The 15,816-nt window shown below is 39.3% G+C and overlaps 1 protein-coding gene across 10 annotated transcripts in view; it reads right to left on the reverse strand.

The window, feature by feature from the left end:
- Positions 1 to 1,073: 1,073 nt before the first annotated feature.
- CEP128 (centrosomal protein 128) overlaps positions 1,074 to 15,816 on the reverse strand; it is a 444,758-nt gene continuing 430,015 nt past the window's right edge. For 8 of the 10 annotated variants that reach the window (XM_048853234.2, XM_048853235.2, XM_075129813.1 and 5 more), the window contains one exon: positions 1,074 to 5,304. In XM_048853234.2, coding sequence (XP_048709191.1) covers positions 5,198 to 5,304 — 107 coding nt within the window. In that variant the 3' untranslated portion in view covers positions 1,074 to 5,197. Of the gene's footprint in view, positions 5,305 to 13,846; positions 13,930 to 15,010; positions 15,313 to 15,816 lie in introns of those variants that run through there. The other 2 variants (XM_075129812.1, XM_048853232.2) reach the window with 2 other exon arrangements.

Genomic DNA, 15,816 nt, shown 5'->3' on the forward strand with positions numbered 1-15,816 from the left:
GCAATTACTTTCTTTTCGCTTTCAGTTTTGCTACCAACGTTCTCAGAAAAACTGGGTTCCAGATTTTGCAAGACCCAGTTTGCCAAATTATACTTTGCTTCTGCTGTACTTCTAACTATAATACACGTTTTGCTAAGTTTTAAAATTTGATTTATGCCTCCACACAGTAATGCAGTAAAGTTCAAACCCACAATTGTTGCATGAAAATGTGCTCAAATCCCCGTAGAGATTTTTGAATTAATGATGAAGGTGTTCTGAAGATTCATTGTTAATCCACGGGTTTTACTCATTGAATTACTGTTCTGTTTAAATGCTGATAAGAGCTAAACACAATAGCAAAAATATGCAGCACCTGGAAATTCATCCTGGTGACAGATCTCAGATAAAATGGCACAACTATTCCCTGAAGAGGGACCCTTCTCCTCCATATTATCCTTGGTTCTAAATTTTTTTTTATCATATCTTCTTCATCATCAGCACCTCCACCAGATTAAAAGACACAGGAATTTGTTCTTGCAACATTATACTCATTTGGACCTGCCTATGCCCCTAAACACATGGGTGCAGCTCCTATAGACTTCATTGAGAATTGCACCTGTGGGGGCAGAACAGGGCCCAGCTGAGAGGGGACAAGGTTACTAACACTATAGATGATAGACTTGTAGACCAAAGGGTCAGAGTTTTACAAAAAGGGGGTAAGATTTAACTCTCTTGTTTACAACACACAAAGCAGAGGACACAAAAAGAGGCAATTTAAGTCTATGGCTATATTCTTGCAACAGCTACAGATGTGAAAAATTCTCCATTTTTTCCTTTAGGAATAAAGACTAAGATCATTGTTATAAAAATACCTGAATACACTGCTGGGCCAAAATATTGTCATTTTCATGCAGAAAAGCCAGTTTTTCCAGGGAAACACCGTTATCTAGTGCAGTGGTTCTCAAAGCCGGTCCGCCGCTTGTTCAGGGAAAGCCCCTGGCGCACTGGACTGGTTTGTTTACCTGCCGTGTCTGCAGGTTCGGCCGATCACGGCTCCCACTGGCCATGGTTTGCCGCTCCAGGCCAATGGGGGCTCTGGGATGCGATGCGGGCCGAGGAATGTGCTGGTTGCCCTTCCTGCAGCCCCCATTGGCCTGGAGCGGCGAACCACGGCCAGTGGGAGCCGCGATCGGGTGAACCTGCAGACGCGGCAGGTAGACAAACCGGTCCGGCCTGCCAGGGGCTTGCCCTGAACAAGTGGCGGACCGGCTTTGAGAATCCCTGATCTAGTGCAGGGTCACTTAAGAGGCCATGTTGTGGAAACATGTCCACGAGAAAAACATTGGATGTGGGAACAAACACTCTCCCACCCAAAAGAGGACTGTAGGGAACAAGATGACTGTATTTTCTTAGGGCCTGGGTATTCTAATCCATTCAAATCTGTTTTGAGGAAAAGCTGGAAGGAGGAGTAGAGATGTGGGTGATGGATGAATGCACAAAACTTCAGTACCGTTCCTGTTGAAACCTCTCATTTCCATGAAAAATTTGAGGAGAAAAAAGGCTGCATTGCTTCTCCATGTGGCGATCTATCCCTGCCCTCTCTACTCTTCGCTCCACAAGAGGGAGACATGGTGCTCTGTGCCTAGCTCTATTTTTTTCTTTGCAGTTGTTTCTAGAAGAACCTAATTTGAGCATAAAAATCAGCTGTTTGACTAATTAATGATTACATCCAATAGGCAAGGTTTTTAAATATAGGTGTACTAGGAGTCTGACTTGGCCATTCAAGTAGAAGAAAGTTTACCATTAAGCAGGCATCACTGGATTACATGGCTGCCAAAGCTTGAAAATATATAAGGTTCCAGATGAAGCTCTAGAGAACTGCGGGACAATGTAAAACTGAAGTAATTCAACTGAAGATGCTTGGATACCACAACATGTGGTGTTTTTCTTGCATACTGAAAGCGCTCATGTGTGCAAGGATTAGACCATTAATGAATTAAATAATATACAGAGGATCTATGATGAATGAAATGGCTAGTAATTTTAGGATAGTGAATGCACAAAATGTTTCAAATGAACAATCTGATTTTCTACTTTAGAATCAGAAACTGGTCAGGAGGAATAATATTTTTGCCAAGATGAAAAACTATCATTTATTAAACCACAAAAGGACATTTTTAAATAGTGTCAGGAAAGAGACTTTAACCCTCATTAGGAAGGAAATTAATTCACTGTATTACAACTGAGGTATTGCTGGAAATATGATCCTCTATCTAAGGCAGAATTCAGGCCGATGTTATACATTATCTGGGCTGCAGTGCCAAGAGGGTAAGTTTAGGAAAGAATTTCCTGGGTTTGGAAAGCTTACACCAACCCATTAAAAAGTTCCTTTAATGTTTTTGTGGTTTAATTTCTTTCTCCCAACCCTCTTGATAAATTACAAAAAGGAAATAAATTGCTTGGGAGAAGATATCACATGGCCCAATTTGTAAAGAATTAACATATTTAAGGAGTTTTAAAGCCAGTATAATTCACCCTATAGTCATTTTCATTCTATTGTGTGAATGTATTTATAGAGCATTTTGAAAGCATGTCCTGGAGCTTAGACTGCTTAAATGTAGTAGTCAGAGAATGGAAAAACACAATTATTAAAACTAACTAAACTACTTTTAGTAAACACAAGTAAGAAATAATAAATACAAGCCAAGAGAGCCAGAAGCAATGAATATCCAGCTTTTTTCACATTCCTTAGGAAAAGCGAAGAGATTTTTATTTTTACAAGAATAATAATTTTGCTCCTGAAATGAGGCTCTCAGTTGCCAGGTTTCAGCCTAGTCCACTTACAAACAGGCATTTACTATGGAAGTTGTTCCAGATTCAGTAAAAGGTGGTTGATACACATCTATCTATCCAGCAATTCAAACTGTAGGGGGTTCTTTTAAAAAAGATCTTGCAATGTGGTCTATTTTAAGGTCACAATTTACTGTGTTGCAAAACAACAGTTTTTATTTTAAATTGACCGTCCTATATTTCTTTTAACCATTATCTGTATGCACCATAAACTCTGGAAACTGGGAATATCTTATTTTCTGATTTTCCAACATTTCACCAGGCAAACTGGCTGAAGTGTTTTAAACACCAATTTCCAGCTGTTACCTGATTTAACTAAAAAATAAATTACAAATGCTGAATACATTTACAGTTGGTTTAGTTTAGGGCAACTATGGACTGAGTTAATCCCATATTTCATGATGTTCATGCTCCTTCCTACTCTATGACAGAAACAAGTTTTCATTAACCTTATTTTCACTAGTAGAGAGGGTTCTTTTGTGTAGTTTTTTTTATTCTGGCTCTGACACAGCCATTGGGATTGGAAGAGATGGATGACCCTGTTATGCTTTTCTGGGCCTTCGAGGTAGGAAATGCGCCCGCAATCTGTAAAGGGCTAATGCCAGCACAGCTACAGCCTACACTATGCACATCTAGAAGGCAAAGAGAATATCTTCAGAAAGGCTAAGCCAGTCTTTTATGAGACATAAGAAAAATAGTCAATAGCTGTTTTCATACAAAGAAGTTACCATACGCACATAAAATTAATGCAAAGCAATAATCGAGTGTATCTTCTCATCTCCCTTTCTGCGGAGTCTATGCTGTTAATACTCTCAGCAATAAGGTATGCTTGGAACAATGCTGAGTATAAAGGGCTTGCTCCAACAGACTCCCCATTGTCCCAGCTGTGAGCAGAATCTGTCTGCAGTAAACTCCTTAAAAGCACTGCCTGCCTGTTTCTTAGTTGGCACATAATGACCTGGAAACTGCTACTAAAGGTTCCATCTCTACTGACATTGCTGGTAAAAGTGCCACAGTCTTTCAAAGAAGGAGAGGGCTCTCTATACAAGAAAAGGCTGACATAAATGAACCATTGCAATGTAATTCATATTACTCTGATACTCCCTGGTGTGTTTGGCCAGTAAGGCACTTTAGTGGAAACTCAACCTGGAACACTAAAGATAGGCATGTATCATAAAACTGAACCAGGACTTGTGCAAATATTTAAGATTCTTGAGATAGTGGAAGATGCTACAATAGTGGTTTGTTGGGGACTTTAGTAAGCTAAGAAATGTATCAGATTTGAATGGAATGGGATCATCAGAAGCAAGAAGGACATCCAGAATTATGAATAATCAGTAACATTTTAAAATGAAGGTGAAATTTCAAAATACTTAATATAAAATAAAAAGAATAACTAAGTGGTTATTAGAAGTTGCTTTTAAAAATGAACAATGTTTCATGCTCATATATCACCTTTCATCGAAGGTTTTCAAAGTGCTTAACAAAGATCGGCATCATCAGGTCATTTTGCAGGTGAGGAAACTGAGGCACAGAGAGGTTAAGTTATTTGCAAAAAGTCACACAGTGACTTAGGAGAAGAGCTGAGAACCAGTCTTCTGACTGCCATTCTCTTGCTCTAACCATTAGATAATAATGCCTTTTTGCCATACCATCGGATTATAAAATATTATATTTTAGAAATAATTCTAAACCCCGACAACAGAGATAGGCTGCACCAAACTATGATCTAAATTCCCTCCAACTTTGGGGAACTTTGGTTCTAAGTTTTAAACTTTGCTGACTGGATTCTTTTCTAATAGTTAATGACCTGTTACATGGTTTTTATAAACTGAAATACCTAAAATCATGTATACATTTCGCTGCAACATATTATAAAGCCTCTTATAATGTATTGGGACAAAAGTCATTTCTAGTAATTGTTTCTTGATTATTAATCATTATTAAATGATGCCTAAATTTAAGTGTCACCCAAAGTTCCTTACAACTGTAATTTTGCTCATAGTAAAAGTTTGTGTACTAGTTTTTCAGATAGTAATCTCTAGAATCCATGTATGCTATAAGCAAGAATGAACTTTAGTCAGGCGAACTACAGAAACGAATGCAAAGAGGACAAAGCTTTATGCCATGAAACCCTTTCGCAGATGTGATACATACCGTTATCTTCAGGTTTAAAAAGGCTCACTCCCCTGAAACAACTATGAACTTTCAGTCAATATTTGGCAATTGATGAGTTACTGAAGCTGCATCACTCCTATAAGTGCAGCTGTGCTTGATTGCAGACAGAATTACTGTTTTAAAACAATGGAGCAGAATTGAACCTCCAGCAAGTAAAGCTGCCATGTTTTTGCATAATTTTTTAGCTGCTCTAGTGCTTCTCTTTTTCTGCGTGTGACTTCATTTCATTGATAGTAATACTAATGGGATCTTCCTTGGTTGTATTTAAATCGAAAGGAACCATTCTTCTCATAAATGCTGGAAAGGAAAGAACAAAGGAGTGTGAGGGACCAATCAACCATCTGCAAAGAAATACTATCAATAGCTAGTAGTGTACATAGATTTGCTAGGGGCAGCTACCATAAGTTTGACCGTGGTCAATTTAGCTGGTGTGCTAAATCATATTATATTACAGTAATCTCACTATTGTGCTGTTCTTCACAGTCAGAATTTGTACATACTTGCCTGATATAGTACTACATGCAAAAAGCTATGTTAAATACAACATTTTGGTTACACATTTAAAATATTAAAGTCAGAAAATGCGAGTAATGATGGTGCTCATACAGCAACATACTATGGTATACATTTATCAACACAGAGAGTAATATAAGTGCTTATTGGTAAAAAACAACAGATTTTTTAAGTCCATCCATGATTAACCTGCCTGAGTCAGCTTTGTTACACAGAGGAAGCCTTAACTTCTACTTTACCTGACATTTCAGAATTGTAATTATGTGCCCTTTATATTGTATTTACACTTCGTTTGCATTTAATTTTGTAGTTTTTTTAATAAGGGGAAAAAACCCAGAAAATCCCCAAAGAAAATACCCTTCTTAGTGGAACATTCTAGAGGAACAAATTGTATTGTCCCCAGTGTTTTTATGACATCAGAATTAATGTATCTGCACTTTAGGCGTGCATGTGTAATTTTTTAAATTCTTGGTTCTGGGTAGTTCCACAAACTTAGCTTGAGTGCATGATATAGCACAAAGCCCCAAAGTAAATATGAACTAGATGCAGCATCTAGTAATTATCCATTGGTAAAAAGAACACTAATTGGATGATAAGGACTTGACAAGAGGCAGAGGCACCAAGTCATGAAACAGAACCAGTCATCAGGCTTCTAGTTCTACAAAATGTCATTCTTGTACTGTCCACACATGCATCACGAAAGTGTCAGAATGCTGGGCATACCGGGCAGTTTGTTATAAATATGCTTAGTGTACTTTTTACAAATGGTACTGTAATAACTTAGCAGCTCCCATCTGGGAGCCATGTACCAAGGAACAAGTCTTCACTCTTTAATGTAGAATCCTTCAATTTCCAAAAGTGAAAGTAAACTCACTCTCTTGATTCCTTAGCTCTTAATAAATCCTTGAATTATCATTTTTCTGCACCAAAGAAACTAGAATTCTCTCAAGAATTATACAGTGTTAGCTTTCTAAGTGTGAAACCATCATTATTTGCCACAAACTTCTTTTCTGAATGCACACCCTCTTCTCTTCCACTCCCAGGTAGATCTGGAAAATTTCCATAGACCATATTAGAGAAGCACAGTCTAGCAATCTGAGCACAAGACTGAAGACAGGAATTCTTGAATTCTAATCCTGGCTCTGCTGCTGTCTCCCAGTGACCATAGGCTAGTCATAAGTTAACTACTACTGGATGCACATCAATGAAATGGGGATAATACTACTTACCTCATAGCAAGGTTATGAGGCTTTGTTGTTTGTAAAAGGGCTTTGCAGACGAAAAGCAAGAGGTAAGTACTACAATGTATTCAGTTTTGTAAGCTAAGGAGTCCCAAATCTGTGATATGACTCCCATTGCAGAACATAAAATTAAGACGCCCCTTGGTGCTAGACAATTCAAAGGAGTAATGATAATATTGAAAAACCTAAGGGCTGTTTTGGATAGAAACACACCGCCCTCCACCCCCAGTGTGAGGCTAAGAGAGGTTGGCAGGAAACATGAAGAGCACATTTTTCATTAATCTCTCAGTCATGGTACTATTTATTCTCTGAACATTTACAATGCTCATCTCCTAAGAAAACTAGAAATGCCTAATTCATTATGCAATTTCTTTTGGCAAATAAAGAGAAAAGCTATTAGAGAGCCTGCTGGTAAAATTAAACAAATTTTTGCAATGTCATTTTTTGCAGCTGTCTGGGGAAAATAAAAATAAAACACGTATCAAGTTCCTCCCATAAGACCTAAGAACATAAGAACAGCTACACTGGGTCAGACCAATGGTCCATCTATCCCAGTATCTTGTCTTCTGACTGGCTAATGCCAGGTGTTTCAGAGGGAGTGAACAGAACATACAATTGTCGAATGATCCATCCCCTGTCATCCACTCCCAAGTTTTGGGAATAAGAGGCTAGGGACACCCAGAGCATAGGATTGCATCCCTGACCATCTTGGCTAATATCCATTGATGGACCTATTCTCCATGAACTTATCTAATTCTTTTTTTAATGCTATTATAGTTTTGGCCTTCACAACATCTTCTAGCAACAAGTTCCACATGTTTGCTGTGCATTGTGTGAAGAAATACTTCCTTTGGTTTGTTTTAAACCTGCTGTCTATTAATTTCATTGGGTGAACCCTGGGTCTTGGGTTATGTAAAGGAGTAAAAAACACTTACTTATTCACTTTCTCCACACCAGTCATGATTTTATAGACCTCTATCATATTCTCTCTTAGTCTTCTCTTTTCCAAGGTTGAAAGTCTCTGTCTTTTTAATCTCTCCTCCTACAGAAGCTGTTCAGCCTAATCATTTTTGTTGCCCTTCTCTGTATCTTGGCCAATTCTAATATATCTCTTTTGAGGTGGGGTAACCAGAACAGCACGCAGTATTCAAGGTGTGGGCAAACCTTGGATTTATATAGCAGCATTACAACATTTTCTGTTTCCTTGCTTAATGGTTCCCAACATTCTGTTAGCTTTTTTGACTGTTGCAGCACATTGAGCAGATGTTTTCAGAGAACTATCCACAATGACTCCTAGACCTCTTTCGTGAGTGGTAACAACTCATTTAGGCCCCATCATTTTGTATGTATAGTGGGGATTATGTTTTCAAGTGTGCATTACTTTGCATTTATCAACATTGATTTTCATCTGCCATTTTGTTGCTCAGTCACCCAGTTTTATGAGATCCCTTTGTAACGCTTCACAGTCTGCTTTGGATTTAACTATCTTGAGTAATTTTGTATTGCCTGCAAATTTTGCCATCCTGTTGTTTATCCCTTTTTCCACATCATTTATGAATATGTTGAACAGCACTAGTCCCAGTACAGATCCACGAGGGACACCACTATTTACCTCTCACCATTCTGAAAACTGACCATTTTCTAATGCTCATCACATTCAGGGCTTTGTCTCACTGGTCTCTTCACATTAAAGCTAATTTCATTTTTTAGGAGGGAGGAATGGTATAGTGGTTAAGGCACTGGATTTAGTAAATCTGGGTTCAACTGGGCTCTGCCACATATTTCCTGTGTGACCTTGAAAGTCACTTAGTCCCACTGACTTCAATCGGGCCAGAATTTCACCCTTAATCTTCATGTCTGTTACCCAAATGGAGATAATACTATTTCTTTTATTCCACTCTTTGTCTTGTCTATTTAGACAGTAAGCAATTTGGGACAGAGTCTATGTCACTGTGTTTGAATAGAGTTTAGCCCAGTCTTTGTTGGAACCTTTTGGGGCAATCATAATATAAATAATAAAATAAAATAATAATCTGCAATAAGGAAGAGTTAAATAAAACGATGATTTTTCCATCTTTCCCACTAATGTGGGAAACATGTAAACCATTCTGTCTACCACACCATGAGCACTACAAGCTGAGCAGAAAAAGAAAGAAAATGGGAAAGATAATAAATATATGGGCAACACTTTAGGGCTTTTTTGTTTTGGTTTATTAACAGCAGGAAGTGATAGACTCAGATGGATTTCAGGGAGCAGTAAGTTTCAGACACTAAGAATCTTCTACAGCAAAAACCTGAATACTAGGGGAAAACACACAGTGAGTGGTATCTGAGCATAGACACACTGCCGAGTACGTCTCCTTTGGTTTGTAAGAAAGAGAGTACACTTCCAGCACTCTTCCTGCAAACACAGTTTATCTCTCTGGAACTACATACTTGCAAAGTTGATGACATTTTCTACAAACTCAAGCCATGTCTACATAGGGAACACTTTACAAGATTAGATATAGGTATATGATACTAGCAAAGTGCTCCTAGAGTAGACACAGCTAATACTTATACCAGGAACTCTTACCAGTATAGCATATTCCACCACACCTGAGCAAAGCAAGTTATACTAGCAAACGAGCAGTTTTGCCAGCATAGCTGTATCTACAGTAGGGGCTTCTGCGGCACGGTTCCCCCAATTTTATGAGAGATAACTCCTCATCACATCTGTGGCTGACATAGCTTTGTCGGCAGAAATCTGTGGCATAGACCTGCCCTCAGTATGCAATTTTCAAAATGTTCCTGTCTTTGTTAATTTCAACCATTTAGCAGAGTATTACTGACACACCAGATTTCAGAGTTCAGCCACTTTTGAGTTGTCTGGTTGATAAAAATATAGTAAACTTTTATTTTACAGTAGAAAAAGTCTATTCTTTTTTCATCACCCCACAGATAAAAATGGCTTAACAGAATGTTTCAGGTGTGTTTTTCCAGAAAGCTAAGGTGGTCTTAAAAGCAGGGATTTGCAATACACATTATTTTCACTACCAGCTGGTAACCAGTACAAAGGAATTGGTATATAGACTTATACAGATGTAACAGTAGACAGTTTCTGTTTGCCTTTCCAGTAATACAAGAACTAGAAGGCTCCTGATAAAATTAGAGGCAAAAAATTTAAAACACATAAAACAAATCCTCTTTTAATCCAATGTATAATTAACCTGTGGAATTTGTTGCCATAGGATATTGAGACAAAAAGTTCAGCAAAAATTTAAAAAGGATTAGACACCTATGACTAAGAGTTGAATCTACAGTTGAAGTAACTAAGATAAAAATAGGTTTTAGAGTAGCAGCCGTGTTAGTCTGTATCCGCAAAAAGAAAAGGAGGACTTGTGGCACCTTAGCGACTAACACATTTATTTGAGCATGAGCTTTCGTGAGCTACAGCTCACTTCATCGGATGCATACTGTGGGAAATACATTGGGGAAATTTTATGTACACAGAGACCATGAAACAATGGGTGTTACCATACACGCTGTAACAAGATTGATCAGGTAAGTTGAGCTATTACCAGCAGGAGAGAAAAACAACCTTTTGTAGTGATAATCAAGGTGGGCCATTTCCAGCAGTTGACAAGAATGTGTGAGGAACAGTAGGGAGGGAAAATAAACATGGGGAAATAGTTTTACTTTGTGTAATGACACATCCACTCCCAGTCTTTATTCAAGCCTAATTTAATGGTGTCCAGTTTGCAAATTAATTATTGTATCATTATACAAAGTAAAACTATTTCCCCATCTTTATTCCGCCCCCCACCCCCACTGTTCCTCATACATTCTTGTCAACTGCTGGAAATGGTCCACCTTGATTATCACTACAAAAGGTTTTTTTTTCCTCTCCTGCTGGTAATAGCTCACCTTACCTGATCACTCTGGTTACAGTGTGTATGGTAACACCCATTGTTTCATGTTCTCTGTGTATATAAAATCTCCCCACTGTATTTTCCACTGCATGCATCCGATGAAGTGAGCTGTAGCTCATGAAAGCTTATGCTCAAATAGAATCATAGAATCATAGAATATCAGGGTTGGAAGGGACCTCAGGAGGTCATCTAGTCCAACCCCCTGCTCAAAGCAGGACCGATCCCCAACTAAATCATCCCAGCCAGGGCTTTGTCAAGCCTGACCGTAAAAACTTCTAAGGAAGGAGATTCCACCACCTCCCTAGGTAACGCATTCCAGTGTTTCACCACCCTCCTAGTGAAAAAGTTTTTCCTAATATCCAACCTAAATCTCCCCCACTGCAACTTGAGACCATTACTGCTTGTCCTGTCATCCGCTACCACTGAGAATAGTCTAGATCCATCCTCTTTGGAACCCCCTTTCAGGTAGTTGAAAGCAGCTATCAAATCTCCCCTCATTCTTCTCTTCTGTAGAATAAACAATCCCAGTTTCCTCAGCCTCTCCTCATAAGTCATGTGTTCCAGTACCCTAATCATTTTTGTTGCCCTCCGCTGGACTCTCTCCAATTTTTCCACATTCTTCTTGTAGTGTGGGGCCCAAAACTGGACAAATAAATCTGTTAGTCTCTAAGGTATACTCCTTACAAGTACACAAGTACTCCTTTTCTTTTTAAGATAAAAATGTTAACAGCTATCACCATGTGCTTGAGATGTTCTTTCAAAATGTGGTCTCTAGGCTCATCTTCCTGGCACATTGTTCAAACCACTTCACTCCCATCTTTTCACCCCACTCTCTCTCCATCCCCCATCCCCAATTTTACACCATATAAGGCCTTTCACCATTTAGTCCTAACTTGTCTTCAAATCTAATTTCTTACTGAAACGTCATCCCCTGACTTTGGTCTGCCCATGACGTCTGTCTTGATCACAGCTTGCCTACTTTCCTCACATGTGCCTTTGTGCTTTCTGCCATGCTGTCCCTTATATTTGATAAGAACTCTCCATCAAAATTGGCAAATTTCCCACTTTATTCTCTTTTACATCCCTCCTTAAAACCTATCTTTGCTATGATGCAAACAAATCACTACTGTCTGGCAATGCTTAGGTATGGCCTGTGACTAGAGGAATAGAGAAAGCCAACACTACAGTGGGGTGAGCGTGTATGTGTTATAGTGGAAAGGACAAAGTTTCAGGATTACTTATTTTGCCCAGTGGTTAGTCCATCCCTACTATATACCATGGTGACATAAGAGTGCTATGTATCCGCAAAACCAATGGGTAATGGAATGCTGTGATCCCAGTTTTATGAGATCAGGAAGACTAACCACTATTTTCCTCTCTCTGCAGGCTTAGGGTACGAAAGCCTGGGATAGAGACACCCATCAACAATATAAAGCCGAGAAGCAATATGACTTCTGGGAAATATTCCAGGTCAAAACCTTGAAATGATAAACTGTACAAACAGAGGGACAGGAATCAATTTACAGAACTAATGCAAAGCATCTGCAATTGTTAGAAGCTTAGTAATATAAAACTGCAGAAAAACACAGTGGCCATGAAAAAAGCAATTTCTGAGGATTATTCTATAGATAACAGCCAGTAGCTGATTTTTTTTAGACTAATCTTTTTTCAGTCGCAGCTGAAAATAATATGGACTGCAAACTATGTATCTAATGAATGCCTTCTTGTCTAAATTATGCTCTCAGTTAAACCTCTTCCTTTCTAAGAACATGCGTATAGTAAGCAAAACTAGCACTCTATAAAATAGCTGGTTACGGAAAAGATATTATAATTGTAGAAATTATAACAAAAACATGAAGACCAACCATGAAGCAGATGACTAATTGCTATCCCTTTCAGTGACTGCTGTAATTAGCATCTCCATACTAAATATATCTATAAATACACAGATTGCAGTTTATTCACTTTTTATCGTTTCTTTTCTTCTCTTTCCCTCCAACAATTTTACATAGATCAAGGTTGAATTCAATTCCAGAGTCTCCTTCATTTCTAAATTATATCAAAATTGTCTTCTCTCCTCCCTACAATGATCTCTCCAAGTCAGGGCTGAACCACACTGGCAGGGAAACATAGGGGAAGCTTGTAGTGCTACTGGCTATACTGTTTTTGTTCTGTAGAAGACCTCAGTTCCCATGTTGTCAATCTGGAAAATGTTGTCAGTTCCCATGTTGTCAATCTGTCTATATTTCATCAGAATATAGGAAGAAAAATATAATGTTATACGGTCTAGCACACAGCTACTGCGAATGACTGATCGAAAATATTATTGGTTCATATGGCTAAAGTCTAGTCTTCTGTTTCTGAACAAGCAAGGAGATAAATTAGCCACAGGTAATGAGTGACAAAATAAGAGAGACTCATTGTCAATTTTATTAAATACCCTAGGGCTCAGGAAAAGAAAATCCGATATGATTGTCAAAACCTTAAATTAGTGCTGATAAATATCACGGCTTGAAATTAGAAGTGCATGGAGCGTATGCCACTGAGGTGACTCCAATGACTGATTTACTACCTGCCTTTCAATGGTGATGGCTAAGCCCATGATTTTGTCATGGAGCCATGGACAGATGACGGGCATTAAACAAAAATTACTAAAAACATCCCTGACAAAATAGGGAGGGAGGAGGATACAGCACCCTGTCCCCCCGGCAGCAGCTAGGAGCTGCAGTGACCCCATTGCCCAGTGGCTGGGAGGGTTCCCCACAACCTGCAGGGCTAGGAGTTGTGGGGGGCCTGCCAGTGGTGGGTCTGGGGAGCTGCGCCCCCCGCAACCAAAGCTGGTCGCTGAGCAGCTCCAGGATCCCTCTGCAGCTGCTGGTGGCAGCTGTGGGTGGAGCCGGCTGCTCGTGGCAGCTGGGAGCTGCGGGGGGAAGAGGGGTCACAGCTTGTGTAGACCAAGCAGCTGCAGGGGGGGGCGCCTGCAAGCGGCAGCTGAGGAGCTGCAGAACCCCCCCCTCCCCCACGGCTGCTGAGCAGCTTTGGGGTCCCTACTCACAGCGGGGGAGTCCTGCCAATAGCTGTGGCTGGGCAGCTCAGGGGTCACCGGCGGCAGCTAGTCAGTTGTGTGGATCCCACCGCCCGCAACTGTTGGGCAGCTGTGGGAGGGTGCCCTGCCATCCGCGGAAGCTGGGCTGCTGCAGGGTCCCCAGTGTCCCGGAGGTCGCTGGAAGTCACAGATTCCGTGACATAATCTTAGTCTGAGTGATGGAAGAAGAGTTGGTTATGTGAATTGCTGCCAGAATATTTCACAGTCCTCAAAAATTCTGGAAATAACTTCAGGACCTTCAGTTCTTTGATTGATGGAGATTAGGCTCACCATATAAGTGTCACATCAAGTTTGGAAAGTGATACTAATGATTTTGGAGGAAACTCATTTTCTTGACAAAGGTAAAGACCACTGCAATAGCAGCTACTATTAAGAGAGTACGCAATCTGTACACTGAGAAATTAAAAAACCTAATCATGTGAATAAAAACAATGTATTCCTTCAGAATCAACTAGCAAAAAAGGAGCACAAAAAGAAAAGATTCATAGTGCTGGACAGGTTCATGAGAGGATTACCACCAGACCTACAAGGATGGGTTGTTAGCCAAAATGACCATATGGGAAATGCCACCCCAATCAATTATAAAAGTTAAGAAAAACTCAGTAAGCAACAATCTTTCAGCCACATTTATGTACTTAGAAAGGAACTTTCCCCATATGATGTTGAATGCAGATATACCATAACGATTACAGTGGGATCAATGCTCTTATCAAGCAGCTGCTTTTTTTTTTTTCCCCTCCAGAGCATTTAGTTTCGCTGAAAGGTCTTTTGATTAGCTCTAGAAAATGAATTTTACTGTTCATCCAAAAAACATGTACACTGTGGGGAGTGGCCATTCAAGCTTACCCCACATTACACCATCATTTTGCTCTACCCTGGTGGAACCACTCCTCTAATGGTTGAAGAAGAATTCCATTTCAAGGACCCATTCAATTTTTGCTCTCTTTGCCTCATGTGGTTGTGATATTTTGATATGGCCCCTTTTCACTAGGCACTGGACAGAGGTCCAGGACCTCATGATGTTCACCATTATTGACGTAGACTTGAACCAGTGATCTAGAGGTGATAGAATTTTTATCCCATTACCAGTCCCCTGAATCAGGTAGACCACTGCTACTTCCCATACAGAAATCCATTAATGTTATAAAAATGATTGTTGCTAATTGTGATTCCAGTTCTTATTTGGAAGAAAATCAAATTTAATCAAGGATAGATGTAATAATACACAAACACAGACTCCACGTTTGTATTTATTCCCATCACTGCAAAGTAGGGCTGTCAATTAATCACAGTTAACTCAAGCGATTAATGCAAAACAAATCAACTAGATTAAAAAATAGTTTTGATTAATCACAGTTTTAATCGCACTGTTAAACAATAATAGAATACAAATTTAAATTTATTGTAAATATTTTTGGATTTTTTTCTACATTTTCAAATATATTGATTTCAATTACAACACTGAGATAGTTGATAGAATGTCAGAGGTAGTTACTAGATTGCACTGCAAGACAGACTGTGTCAGGACTTCCACCTAAAAAAAAAAAAAAAAGAGTATCTCTGCTGATTCTGTGGCGAGATTCCTTGTGCTGTGTAGATATAAGAGCTCAGATGTGCTGGAGCAGCAGACCAAGGGGGAATAAATTGTTAGCTTTTCTGTAGGGTTTCACAGAAGTATGTTATAGTGTTTCATCTGATTGATACTAAATTAAGAGGTGACTGTCAAGGATTCATAACCAAGGACTGTAACAGAAGTAGTATGATGAAAGGAAGATGATAATCCCATACATCCGATGAAGTGAGCTGTAGCTCACGAAAGCTTATGCTCAAATAAACTGGTTAGTCTCTAAGGTGCCACAAGTACTCCTTTTCTTTTTGCAAATACAGACTAACACGGCTGTTACTCTGAAACCTATACAATCAATATCATTTCTAAGTGCTATAAAATTGAAGATTGCTATGGAAGCGCTAATTACCACTTTACAGGATTAGAGATGGCCCATAGTTTTGCAAGGCCCTTTGTCAGGTAACATAAGTG

This window comes from Caretta caretta, chromosome 6, assembly GCF_965140235.1.
Source record: "Caretta caretta isolate rCarCar2 chromosome 6, rCarCar1.hap1, whole genome shotgun sequence".
In the NCBI taxonomy this organism is placed as follows: domain Eukaryota; kingdom Metazoa; phylum Chordata; order Testudines; family Cheloniidae; genus Caretta; species Caretta caretta.